This window comes from Trichomycterus rosablanca, chromosome 6, assembly GCF_030014385.1.
Source record: "Trichomycterus rosablanca isolate fTriRos1 chromosome 6, fTriRos1.hap1, whole genome shotgun sequence".
Classification (NCBI taxonomy): domain Eukaryota; kingdom Metazoa; phylum Chordata; class Actinopteri; order Siluriformes; family Trichomycteridae; genus Trichomycterus; species Trichomycterus rosablanca.
Genome location: NC_085993.1, coordinates 40988228 through 41002934, shown reverse-complemented (window position 1 = coordinate 41002934; position 14707 = coordinate 40988228). Strand labels below are relative to the sequence as shown.

Sequence of the window (14707 nt, the reverse complement as noted above, 5' to 3'; positions counted from 1 at the left end):
TTTTTTGGACCAACATTGCTGAGATCAGAGGTTTTAATCATCAGGAATTAATCAAAAAATTTAATGATTTGTTTTCTGTTTTCGATATGTGGCAGCAGCACAGTGCATACACTCATACAACATGGGTTAGGAGCTTCAGGCAATGGTAACTCGAATACTGTAGTATGCAGAAAAGCATCTCAAACTGCATAACATGTGGAGCCTTGAGGCAGACAGGCTACAATAGAGAGAGAAAGAATACCTCATTGGGTTTCATTCCTGTCAGCCAACGACAGAAATTCAAGTCTACAGTAGGCATGGAGAACCTGGACCGTTTATAAGTTGGAATTTTTCTTTAATTTATATACTCTGCCTTAGCCCTCCAAAAGCACTGCGAATCTATACATTTTAATTCATCAGCAGCCAGTTTGCGCCATTTTTGCATTTTTCCTTTTGTAACCTACACTGTTTGTGAAGATGAGTGTGCAAACAATCACAAAGAAACCAAAAACGGTTCAATTCAGCCAGAACTGCAAAGACGGCTGTTTCGTTCATACGTGGAAGAAGCTGACAGAGAATATTCAGATCTCATGTTACATACAGAAATTTTAACCCTACAATGTGACATTCATATGAAGTCAAGGGCCTCTGTTGGTCCACCCTTACTGATGAACACTTGGAAGCCTGCTTGAGAATTGGCATCAGCAGCTATTGTCCAGACTACATAAACCTGCCTGACACCATTCAGTGCAAATCTTCAGAATAATGTTAGAGTGATTTCTCAGTCGCTTGCCTTGTAATGCTGAATATCAATATAGATAATTGAAGCGCATTTGAAAAAAGCTTCAAAGCTTTTTTGAAAAATGATGAGGCAAAACTTTTTAACGAAAGTATGGGCACCCCTGATCTAAACCAATGGGAAATTCATTGATGGTAACAACACAGGTATAATTTGCACTTAAATATTATTTCATTCATTTATCTAATATCTATTATCAAATATATATAAGTTCACATATACAGAGGATTTAAGTGGTGACAATACTTTGCCCTTCATTGCATGTTCTTATAAATACATATTTTTAGTCAAAATACATTATAAGATTTCTTTATTGATCCCCAAGGGGGAAATTCGAATATACTGTATATATATATATATATCCAAAGAAAAAAAATCTTACATGAATATTTCACACATTAAAACAAAAGTATAAATTAATGAAAATAGAAAATACTGATTTGGTGGTAAAACATGAACAAATATGGCATGTGTTATATGTTAATAAAATAAAAAAGTTATTTTTTTGGTAAACAATGTTTGTTATCTGTTTGTCATGTTAAAAACTGTGTTTTTGGAGTTGTAATGGGAATTACATTTTGCTATGCCACTTGGCAAATATTCTATTTAAGCTTAGTTGTAGCCAGCCCCGGTTCTGGACTGCTTTGCTGGGGGGGGCAGTAAAACCTAATGAGGGGGCATGTTGATAGTCATGTTTTTGAAGCCAGAAATATATTCAAGGCTTGATTTGTGCATGAATGATGACAGCCAAGCTATTGATACTGGCTTAAAGTGATGTATGAGGTAAAGAAATAAAAATGCATGTTTTCGAACTTAAACTTAAAACCCAATGATTAAAAAATACATGTTGATTATGTAAATGGAGAAAAAAGATTATCTAATTGTATTTCATTTTAATACGCCCCCTTAATTAAATTGCCATTACTAATAGAACAACTCTATTTCTTGAAAGGCTTTAATACAAATTTAAGTCAAAGCTGACAAATGTACCTACACACAGACTGAGAATATTCAAACGTGGAAATAGGAATGAGTGAGAATATTTATATTATTGGGAAATTAAAATATAAAGAAAACAAAAGAATACTAATTCTGTAAAAAAAAAGTGTTTACCAGTATACCTGCCTCTCGCTCACACTAACAGAACATTAGCCGATTTTTTATATGACTCAAAGAGCCAATCAGGAATAAGCAAGGAAATATCTTCACACTGTAAAACAAAATGCATTTTTGTGATTGGTTCAGAGATAATTTTAAAAATAGCCGGTTGCTTGCATTGTGCTTGGGGGGGCAAAGACACAATTTGGGGGGGCAATGCCCACCTCAGCCCCCCCCTAGCGCCGGCCCTGGTTGTAGCCACTATTAAGTCTTTACTTTAAAGCATGTAAATGTTATTTTGACACAATAAAAAAAAAATTTGAACTAATGTTATTTTTATTATTAAGTTAAGACGGTGAAAAAAGCCCCCAATTGAAGAATCAACCATATATAGAAGCAGATATACAGAATGAAAGTGAATTAAACAGCAACAAATGTGAAATGACTAAATACAGTACTTGTTTCCTCCCACGGACTCTCCCTATGTAGGGCACTAAGTGTCCAGCAGAGGCGGATTGTGTTTCAGCCTGTGGAAAATGGCGCGTTGGTAGAAATAACGTCATCGTCGAGTTGGAACTTCCTGTTTACAGCCAATCACGGCTCGCTTTAGCGCGGGTTGTATATTTTCTAATCGTAACGGCAGGGTGGAGCATTTCCGTTCCGAGGAGAGAGAGAAAGAGAGAGAGAGAGAGAGAGAGAGAGAAACGTGGTCTTATACTTCACTTTTAAACCCGGTTATACACTTACACAGAGACGCTTATAGGTTAATGCTTATTAAAGTTCAATAAACTGTACTGTAGTCGCACTATAGACTCGTTTGTGTAGAGAACTTTGCTGGTTTGAACTTGTTGGTGAGACTTTTGAAGTTTGAGAGAGCGCGTGTGTGAGGAGTGAATCCTGTCCTGTACAGAAGTGAGTTGTTTGGAGATAGACTGATAGATCAGACGGTGTAAAGATGAGCGCAGTGAGCTGTACAGATCAAACTCCAGCTTTTGAAAAGACATGGGGCAGTTCCACCAGCAGCGGTTACTGCAGTGAGGAAGAGTCCGACCCTGAATTCGAGCAGTACTTCACCGCCCGAACCTCCTTCTTTCGCAAACCCACCAAAAAGAAGGTGAGAAACATCTGTGCAGTAATGTCAGTACACATCTGTTGTTCTTGCTCTGTCCAGGATTTGCTTCAAATATTAGATACATTATTCCTTATCCATATTATTATTGCTTGCACGTATAGATTATAATTAATTCCAAAAGTTTGCATCACTCGTGGGTTTGAATATAATGAATAGAATGCCTTTATCTGTCATATACATATTCATGTGCACAATACAATAACACTCTTTCTGTATATCCCAGCTTGTTTGGGTCAGCCATTGAACAGCTCTCCTAGAGACAGGGTTAAGGACCTTGCTCAAGGGCCCAACAGTGTGTTGTTCACCCCACTGTTGGTTCAGTGACATCATAGTGTTTGTATCAAATGTACATGGATATTATAGACCTCTTAGTTTGAGTTCTCCCTGCATAATAAGACTGGCTGCATGGTAGAGCTGGGATTTAAACTCTCAGCCTTTCGATTGATAGCCCAGAGCTCTACCCACTAGGCTGCCTGTTGCATGTCAGATGCATGTTTTTCCTTTCCAACATTATAAACATAAGAAGAAAAACTGTTTTACTGTTGCACTCTTATAATCACGTTTGTCTATTCTTAATATACTGTCATTTTATTATAATGCCAGAACTTTAATAAAAATGCATTATCCCCCTTTGATCTACAACCATCAGACAGGAAAATTCATGTACAAATGTACATGAATATTATAGAAGAAGAACAAGAAGAATGCCATTATTTGTCATATATACATATTCATGTGTACAGTACAATAACTCATTTTCTGTATATCCCAGCTTGTTTGGAAGCTGGGGTCAGAGTGCAGGACCAGCCTTTGTACAGCTCCCTTGGAGTAGACAGGGTTAAGGACCTTGCTCAAGGGCCCAACAGTTACTGCATGGCAGAGCTGTGAATCGAACTCTCAACCTTTCAATTGATAGCCCAAAGCTCTACCCACTAGGCTACCAGTTAAATGCATGTTTTTCTTTCTAACATTATGGACATAATAAATTCTTCTGTTGTACTATGGGACTCTTACAGCTTACAGTCAGGTTTATCTATTTATAATATAGTGTCATTATTATATTGCCAAAAAAAATGCATTATCCCCCCATGACCTGGAGACATCAGCCAGGAAAACTGGATCAGTGACATCATGGTGTCTGTATCAAATGTACATAGATATTATATTCTCCCCCCCCCCCCTATAAGAAAACCTATGTAACATGCCATATCAAGAAAAATCCCCCAAGCACTGATGAATGTCATATTTACAACAAAAAGAATTGAAATACTGCACTCAGGTGGTGCAGTGGTACATTCCACTAGCTCACTATCACTGGGATCCAGGGTCGAATCCCCAGCGGTGCAATTAGCCAGTTCGGTGTCTACATATAGACATGATTGGCTATGACTGGGCCCAAGGGCTTGCAATGGAGTGTTGATCTGTCTCAAGAGAAAAGAGTGAAGGAAAAACCTGTGGTTCTCAAAAAAATTTAATGTGCTGACATTTGATTTTTTGGAACTGTTTCATGATCTAACGATCTCATCATTTTTCATTTTTACTTGCATTGCCTATTTTTGTCTACTGTTAACCAGATTCATTATTAAAACAAGCAGAGGTTGAACTAGTAGGCCTTCACAAGTTTTGTATTTAGAGGATTGGTGCTTGGGGGTTTAGTTAATGAAAGTGTTATGAGCTGAATAATATGGTTAGCATTAGCCTCACTTAATAAAAATAATAATGATGGAGTTTTCTCACTGGCACAATGTGTACCTTAGCAAATATGTCTTATGTGCCTCGCCAGTCATGGATTATAGACGCTTCTGTTTCCTGCTGAAACAATTCAAGCCATTAGATTGTGTTGCAAGTGCAGTGTGACTATCACTGGAAAATTATACATACACATACCTTAAATTTCTTTAGATTTGGTGCAACATTGGATTTGAGCCATTTGGCTGCCAGACAAGTTGAGTACACCTGTACAGCTGAAGTCTTTTTCTGTAGTTGATTTACTAGTGCAGCCTGTAGTCATGGTAAATTTTGGAATCCATGCTGGATGATTAAGTCAAGTGCAATGCAATTTTTACTATAAACAATATGTATTGCAAAATTTATGATGAAGAGGGCTTGAATACAATCAGATCATATTGTACAGCCCTATATGTAACTAGTAAACATCCTTATAATGTGAACAGGATACACCAGAGTAAGCAGGAAGGCCTGCAGGCGTGTTTCGGGGGAGGAAGAAGGGAGTTGATTCACTTGCATGGTTGTTAAGCCTGGTTACTTTGTCATGCATGACACACTAACCCCCCCTCCCCGTTTCCTGTCCAAGAAACCTGGGTGAGAAAATAAAGCTGCCAATTTTGGCTTGTTGCATTTATCTACGCTCGCTTAAGACCCCTGGTCCACATAGCTCAGTCTCTTTGATCATGATCTAATCTGACTGTTAAACAGCCCCCTTTCTTTCCCATTTCTGCAAACTCAGCAAGTAATTAAGCTTTATGACTGATCTAATAACTGTAAGCAGTGTGAGGTTAATGAATGAACAGGGGGGCATTGGAGGGTGTAAACAGTTGGTCAGGAGGGTTGGTCCTCATTTTGCCATGTCATTAGTTAAGGTCTTAGGGATACATGCTGTCTATTTAAGATGAATAGGTCTTTTGTTTTTTCTAACTGAGGTTTTAAATGGGTGAGCAGTATCATGAGTGTGTTTAATCTCTCACTCTTTTTTTGAGAGCAGATGTTTTAATTGTTTTTCATTGTAAATCCCAGCAGAGTAAGAATTTTACACTGAAAACATATTTAAGCGTGTTTTAAATGTTTTGATGTACATATAATAAGCAGCAACTGGAAAGAAGTGTCATGTTTTCAGTGAAGGAAAATATACTAATACACCAACAAGAACAACGAAAAGAAGTGTTACACCATCTGACACCCACATGTGAACAAGGCGCACAGGGGAATCTTTCTTTCCATGGGGGAAGGTGGGGGAGGATGTGACTATTTTTGCTCTGACTCAAAAGCCAGAGCATGACAGACAGCTGCAACAATCCACATACTGTTGTTCTTAGTAAAAGTAGGATGTACCAGAGTATGCGGTATGCAATTGGCTGACAGTGATATCATTGTGACCTTTTGAATTCAGGAGGAAGTGCTGAGGGTCTGATGCAACTTTGCTAACAAGTGGGCTTGTTTTACTTCATTCCAAGTAAAACACAGAATAGTACATGTTTTCTAAAGCTTTACAAGAAGAGAACGAATATGGGGCTTAAAAATAATGCATATAATATTACCTTGTAATAGCCAAGTATCAGAAAGGCTGTCTGAAATGAGATTTTTGTTTGGTCACAGTCAGTATCTAGTGGTAGTTTGGGGAGTTCCAGTTTTATCTTGACCAATAATGAAACCTATGGTTTTTATAACAGGGTAGTTCATGAGAAATACAAGTTCATATGTGGTGTGTTTGAGAACATGTGGGAGAGACTAAAGGGCTTTTTGTATTAATAGTGTGTTGTGGTTTAGATAAGTGTTCATATTCAGTAATTGCAGTACAAAAGTCATAATTACGCATTTCAAATGTATTAAAAAGAGACTTAAAGATTCAGGGACTGGTGTATACGGTTAAATTTGACACTTACAGCCACACAAGTCTAATTACATCAGTGTATTAGATGGTAGTTCCCAAAATCCATTTGGCTTTTTGCTGGTTTATCATGTTACCTACCTTACAAGCAGACTTGACAGCAAAGCAAGCCGTAACGTCCCCACTCCAACAATGCCCCTACTCGACATCCGATCTTAGAACAATTATTAAAGCATACAAAAGCATGGGAAACTCTACAAGATCCACCCTACTCATTAAGAGGGCCGGCTCTGTCCTGGGAAGCCCCTTAGACCCAGTTCAGGTGGTGGGAGACAGGAGGATGTTAGCCAAGCTGGCATCCATGCTGGAGAATGACTCCCACCTCATGCATGAGACTCTGGCAGCACTGGGCAGCTCCTTCAGCGACAGGCTGCTTCACCCCAAATGTGTGAAGAAGCGGTAACGCAGGTCCTTCCTTCCTGCTGCTGTTAGACAGATCACGTACACACACTTTAAACTAATCACAACAATGTGCAGCATTCTTCATTTTTACCATGTGCAGTTTTAGAGTTAGTGTGCAATTATTTGTACATTTTTTTCCAGAGTTTTTTTTACTTTTCTTATTGATAATGGTCTATATTGTTATACATTTGTACTGTTTTTGTCTATTTTTTTTGTACTGAGTGAGTACTTTGCTGCTGCAACACTGCGAATTTCCCGACTGTGGGACTAATGAAGAATTATCTTATCTTATCTCTTATCTTATCTACCATAAAAACGGATAGAGCTATATACCCCAAAAGACGACCCACCACTTTGACGTTTAAAGACAATATTAGCTAGCCATGATAATAGCTATAGCACCCTACATGGCATTAAGAATTAAACAAACCTACTCTACAAATACATTGCTGAGAATATAAATGGCTAAGCAGTAACTTAGTGCATTTTAGTTATGACTTACAGTCTGAGAATTATCCCTGTTTTGTAAATGAAATTGAACTTCTCTAATTTAATTTTTGACCAAATTCTTAGTTTCCACACCCAGTGTAAATACAATCGAACATAATACACTTCTATATTTAGTGCTTCATGTATTTTTGAACTCGTTTTGTTGCAACTAAGCCCAACTCAGTTCTAGCCCACTACTGCTGAGATCTGAAGTTCAAATCTGAGGTGTGCTATTACACTCTGGCCATTGAGAGGTGCACTCTAAATGCTGGTCCCAAGCCTGGATAAAAGTAAGGAGGTATACGTCAGAGGGGCATCTGGTGACCCTAAACATATGGGATCAGCCGAAAGAAAGAAATATAGTATTTAAATATATTTTTTAAATGTAGAATAAATTTACAGGTTTGATGCTACTAAAACAACACAAGCTTTACTTGCATAAAAAGGTTGATGCACAGTGCATTACGATGTATTCAAAAAATTATATATTTATTATTTACACAATTGTGACACATGTGACTCATCGTGTGACTCTCACGCCACCCTCATCTGGACTTCCTTTGCTTGAAGGAAGTCGAATGTAACTGATTATATTTCTAGTAAAAATGAGCGTGTAATCCGCTTCCAATGAACCTTGACTTGTTTATAAAAAAATAATGGACTTGTTCAACCATCTGCAGTAAATTATAAACAGAAACGGTGATTGTATTGCCTTTATTTCTGTCAGGATGAAGTCACTGAGGCGAAGAAACCAGAGCTGTCAGTCACAGAGATTCAGCAGAAGATAAAGGAGTATAATGCTCAGATAAACAGCAACCTCTTCATGTCATTGGTAAGAAGCACAAAACACAAAATAAATATTTATTTACTTATTGTTGCTGCTGGATGGTCTTATAATTCTTATACATTTATGTTCTACACAGAACAAAGATGGCACCTACACTGGTTTCATCAAGGTTCACCTGAAGCTGGTACGACCCGTCTCTGTCCCACCTACACGCAAGGGTACTGTGTCCAAGGAAACAGCCAATGGAAAAAGAGGAGGTGCAGTGAAAAGGCGCACGTCCTTTTACCTTCCCAAGGACACGGCCAAACATCTGCATATTAGCTCCCGAACCCGTGCCCAGGAAGTGATCCAGGCCTTGCTGAAGAAGTTTACAGTCATCGACAATCCTGCCAAGTTTGCACTGTTTGAGCGCACCGAGCGCCACGACCAAGGTGTGTCCATGTTTTTATGTGTCCAACCAATAGCGTAACTCGTTTTTGCAGGGTTTTGCTTTGGCTCAGGTTGTAGTTATACACCGATCAGCCATAACATTAAAACCACCTCCTTGTTTCTACACTTATTGTCCGTTTTATCAGCTCCACTTACCATATAGAAGCACTTTGTAGTTCTACAATTACTGACTGTAGTCCATCTGTTTCTCTACATACCTTTTTACCTGCTTTCACCCTGTTCTTCAGTGGTCAGGGCCCCCACAGGACCACTACAGAGTAGGTATTATTTGGGTGGTGGATCATTCTGAGCACTGCAGTGACACTGACATGGTGGTGGTGTGTTAGTGTGTGTTGTGCTGGTATGAGTGGATCAGACACAGCAGCGCTGTTGGAGTGTTTTTTATTTTTTTAATTTATTTTTTTAAACCATGTCCACTCACTGTCCACTCTATTAGACACTCCTACCTAGTTAGTCCACCTTATAGATGTAAAGTCAGAGACGATCGCTCATGTATTGCTGCTGTTTGAGTTGGGCATCTTCTAGACCTTCATCAGTGGTCACAGGACGCTGCCCATGGGGCGCTGTTATCTGGATATATTTTTGGTTGGTGGACTTTTCTCAGTCCAGCAGTGACGGTGAGGTGTTTAAAAACTCCAGCAGCATTGCTGTGTCTGATCCACTCATACCAGCTCAACACACACTAACACACCATCACCATGTCAGTGTCACTGCAGTGCTGAGAATGATCCACCACCCAAATAATACCTACTCTGTAGTGGTCCTGTGGGGGTCCTGACCATTGAAGAACAACATAAAAGGGGGCTAACAAAGCATGCAGAGAAACTGATGGACTACAGTCAGTAATTGTAGAACTACAAAGTGCTTCTATATGGTAAGTGGAGCTGGTAAAATTTACAGTGAGTGTAAAAACAAGGAGGTGGTTTTAATGTTATGACTGGTCGGTGTATGTTGGTCGGTACAGTGTATCGTCATGGTGACAAACAGGAATGGATGCTCCACATTACTTTTTCTACAATATGTGAACTGTGTTTCATCTTGGAAAAAGGTTTTATACATTAATATAAATAATTGACCTCAGTACTGAAGTACCTCAATACACGTGGTTATTATTTGCTAAATACCAAACTGTGCTTAATTGCATGCTACAGTAGATTTTGTGCATGTGTTTACTTATTGAGCCATACCACTTCTGGATGTTAAGGTGATTGATGACTTGGTAATCTGTGATCTCATCTGTGATCTCGCTTTCATAGTGTACCTGCGAAAACTGCCTGATGACGAGTGTCCACTGTACCTGCGCCTCTGTGCTGGTCCCAACGAGAAGGTGCTGAGCCTGGTACTGAAGGAGAATGAGACGGGGGAAGTCAATGTGAGTCCTAAATGTGATTACACTATTCAAATGAACCCTGAACTTAAAAACAGGATTTGTGAATTATAAACTACTCCTGAATTCATTACACAATATAAAATAATGACTTTTTAGAGACCACTGATCTTTACAGATATGAGCCCTGTCGCCTCACGGCAGGAATGTCCTGAGTTCGATTCCTAGGTGGAGCAGTCCAGGTCCTTTCTGTGTGGAGTTTGCATGTTCTCCCTGTGTCTGCTCTGGTTTCCTCCCACAGTCCAAACACATACAAGTGAGGTGAATTGGAGATACAAAATTGTCCATGACTGTTTGACATTAAAAGACTTAAACTGATGAATCTTGTGTAACCAGTAATTACCTGTCCTGTCATGAATGTAACCAAAGTGTTTAAAAGATGACATTAAAATCCTAAAAAAAATTAATAAATATAAATTGTATCCTATAAACCAGCAGGCTGGTTTGTTTGCAGTGGAATAGCAGGGTTGCTAGGAACTGGTCTGTTTGCTGGATTTTATCTAACATTGGCTTTGATTGCTATCAACTAAATCACTAAAATTGTAAGCATGAGAGACCGGTTTAAACAGGACAGGGTTGTGGTGGGTCTGGTTTTCCCTGAATCATTAGACACAGTGCAGTAACACACCTTGGACAAAACACCAGTCCTTTACAAGGACTCGGTGTAGTCCAGGGTTTCTCACACCCTGGGTCATGACTTTATTATGAAAATATTAACTAATTTTAAAAGTTACATAAAAAAAGAAATAAATGTGTACAGAAACACCCTCTTGTTGAGGCCTTATAGCTTGTAAACCACAGTGGGACCAGATTTGGCACCATTTTTATTAATTAATTGTATTTCTTTTGAGATTTGTAGATACAATGTTTTGTCAAGTATTGTTCTACAAAGTGTCACATTAAAAAACGTGGGAACGTCCTGAGCACAAAATTCTACCACACATACACAAATAATGAAATGTTTATCATTGACACTTATTGTCTTTTTCCACAGTGGGATGCCTTCTCTATGCCCGAGCTGCAGAATTTTCTGCGCATCCTGGAGCGTGAGGAAAAGGAACACGTGAAGCAGATCGTACAACGTTACGCCGCCGCTCGAGACCGTCTTCAGCAGGCTCTGGTCACCTCCAACCCTGGCTGAGTGGTTCTCTAAGCCCACGTTACTGAAGAACGGCCACCAGAGGGCCTGAGACTACACCGCGTCCGACCATAGCCGCACCAGTATGATTACAGCGAGCGAGTGAGAGAGAGTGAAAGAGTGCGAACGAGTGTGCAAACGCGTGAACGCAACCAGATGTGCGTACGTGAAAAGAATGAGTCATGGCTGAGAGCGAGCGAGAGAGAACTTAAAAATGGACGAGTGAAAATAGAACACCTTGTCACGAGTGGTGTGTGAATGAATGAGTGAGTGCAGAGTTCACTGGAGACTGCACCAAACTCTTCTGACTTTACTGCCTGTAAAGTTTCAAATCTTATTTTTCCTTCTATTTTTTACTCTATAGAATTGTTACATATCTAACTTACCACATTTTCTAGCTTGGGTAAGGATTTACTATTGGAGTTAACAATCTCAGGGGCTTCGTTTCTATTAAGTGGTGAAAAACACCAGGAAATTTCCCAATCTTTCAAGTTTAAGGGTTAAAAGTTAAATATATTTATCAATATTTCACAAATTCAATAACCTTAACCAACTACATTATTACTGTCTAGTATTTGGGGGTTTTGTTTGGCTCAATTGGCTTTGGGAGCATTTTAGAATTTGGGAGACCATCTATAACCTTTGTCTTACTTTCTCTTTTTTACATACACAGCAATTCTTTTATGCTTTAAATGTCATGTATATGTTGTTGGTCAGCTTTTTTTCTCATTTTCCTCTGTGCACTTCATGTCATACTTACTGGGGAACAATAAAATTCATATTTTCTTACTTTCTTGCTAGTGTCTGTTCTTGAATAAGGGCATCCATTGCAAGTTCTTGTGTATAGCCTCTGTTGGTTGCCAAGATAATAAAGTTTAACTTTGTGCCTCTAAACTAAAACAATACATAAAAGAAACAAGAAAGATGATTGGAACCTCATGGATGGCTCATTTCATTTATATATGAATACACACCGATAAGCCATAACATATAGAAGCACTTTGTAGTTCTACAATTACTGACTGTAGTCCATCTGTTTCTTTGCATGCTTTGTTAGTCCTCTTTCATGCTGTTCTTCAGTAGTCGGGACTCTTTCAGGAACACCACAGAGCAGGTATTATTTGGGTGGTGGATCATTCTCAGCATTGTAGTGACACTGTGTTGTTCTGGTATGAGTGGATAAAACACAGCAATGCTAATAAAGTTTTTAAACTATGGTGGGGGGGGGGGCTGACCATTTATAGAACAGGGTGAAAGCAGGCTAAAAAAGTTATGTAGAGAAATAGATGGACTACAGTCAGTAATTGTAGAACTACAAAGTGCTTCTATATGGTAAGTGGAGCTAATAAAATGGACAGTGAGTGTAGAAATAAGGAGGTGGTTATGTTATGCCTCATCGGTGTATGTGTGCACATTGCATAACAAACATCTTTATTATCTACTGAGAGAATTTACAGTACCCCACACTACTGCTGAGATCTAGGGGTCGAATCCCCAGCAATGTCATCAACCAAAAAGACATTAAAACATGTTAAAGTGCATGTAGTTTCTTTATGAACACCTGCATTACTATAGAAAGAGAGTGGATATAAAAAGTCTTAATATACCTCTGTTACATTTTTGGCATTTAGCAGATGCTTTTATCCAAAGCGACATACAGTAGTGTGACTATACATTCTGAGCAGTTGAGGGGTAAGGGCCAAACAGTAGCAACCTGGCAGTGGTGGGGCTTGAACCAGCAACCTTTTAATTACTAGTCCAGTACCTTAATCGCTAGGCTACAACTGCCCTACAATGCCCAATAATGGCTGGGGTGGGCTCTGGCTGGGCTATTCCAAAACTTTGATTCTCTTCTGGTGTTCAAACCCATTCTTTTGTTGAAGTGGAGGTATGCTGTGGGTCTTTGTGGGTCATAGCAGAGACGTGAAGGTGCCAAAATTGACTAACATTTGAAGCTGTTCATAATTCTCTCCAAGAAAAAAATCCCCATAGTATAATGCTTTTCAGTCTAATGTTTCAGTAAGTAAGCAAATAAGTGTTGGAGCTAAATGCTGCCTGGAATGACATAAAGCACTCATGTATGGCTATCTAACTTTAAGTGAGTCTACAAATTAATGACCTGCAAATTTCATGTAAATTAAGCCAGACATGTTACTATCACATGACCGAAATTATGAACTATGTCTTTATTAACTCCAGCTAAACTAGACCTAACAGGCCTGACCATCCAAATGCTGCTGATCTAATTTCAAGGTATTCAATGTACATTTTCGATCACTTGGTGGCACCATAGTCCATCAGAGAAAAAACTGGGCTGGTACTTAAAGATTGTACCAGTCATTCTCAGACCAGACAGACAGACAAATAGCTAAATAGAGATATTGCCGATATATATTAATGCCTGGAGGAGTACGCTTTTGGGCATCCCTAACCTAAAGTGGACCATACCATTTCTTGTCTTGAATTAGATTGTGCCAACTGCATATTGATAAATGCAAGCATTAGCTAGTTTCTAAGTTTTGTCTAAATTACAGTTTAGCAAATTAACACCCTCCGACTGTTGTTTTACCTCTTTTATGTGGGGAGAAGGGGTCCAAGGATTAATTAGGAGGGTCTGCCCCATAATTTGAACCATGGTTCTCCTGGCATTTGCCAAATACAGACTCGTCCGTCAGACTGCTAAATAGTGAAACGTGATTAGTCACTCCATAGAACACATTCCCACTGCTCTAGAGTCCAGTGGTGACGTACTTTACACCACTCCATCCGACACTTGGCCTGCATGCAACTGCTTGGCCATGAAAACACAAACCATAAAGCGCCTGGTTTTTGTCCTGAAGTTTGCCGGTAGAGATTTGGAACTCTGCAGTTATTGGGTCAAAAGAGCATTGGCGACTTTTATACTCTATGCGCATCAGCATTTTCTAAACACGTTGGGTCACCAGAGCAAACACCATGTGAGCAAGAGTGAAGCTTGAGAGCAAACACCAAGCAAACAGTGATGTAAAGACAGAATAAACAGGTGTAGTAGGAGTCAGGCACTATATTACATTTACATTTTCAGCATATAGCAGACACTTTTATCCAAAGCGACGTACAGTACACAGTCTAAGCAATTGAGGGTGGGGCATGTACTCCCCATGTCTGCGTAGCTTTTCTTCGGGTTTAAAAATGTGCCAGTAGGTGTAGTTGCTGCTCTAAATTGCACCTGTATGTGTGAGTAAATGGATAAATGAGTGTGTGATGCTTTGCAATGGTTTGACGCTCCCTGTCCAGGGTGTATTTTTGTCTTGCACCCAGTGTTTGTGACACTGGACCCATGCTTGCCCTGTTGCCATGCTGAATATCAATATAGGCAACTGAAGCACATTTTAAAGAGCTACATTATTCACACTCAGTTTTTGCCTTCCGCTGCTGAGAG

The 14707-nt window shown here is 39.2% G+C and overlaps 1 protein-coding gene across 2 annotated transcripts in view; it reads left to right on the top strand.

Moving 5' to 3' along the window:
- Positions 1–12075, top strand: part of LOC134316564 (ras association domain-containing protein 1-like) — a 30474-nt gene extending 18399 nt beyond the window's left edge. The window contains exons 1-5 of one of the 2 annotated variants that reach the window (XM_062996961.1): positions 2543–2990; positions 8252–8356; positions 8448–8742; positions 10018–10133; positions 11143–12075. In XM_062996961.1, the coding sequence (XP_062853031.1) occupies positions 2832–2990; positions 8252–8356; positions 8448–8742; positions 10018–10133; positions 11143–11289 (822 nt within the window). In that variant the 5' untranslated portion in view covers positions 2543–2831 and the 3' untranslated portion in view covers positions 11290–12075. Of the gene's footprint in view, positions 1–2542; positions 2991–8251; positions 8357–8447; positions 8743–10017; positions 10134–11142 lie in introns of those variants that run through there. The other variant, XM_062996960.1, reaches the window with a different exon arrangement.
- The last annotated feature ends 2632 nt before the right edge of the window (positions 12076–14707 follow it).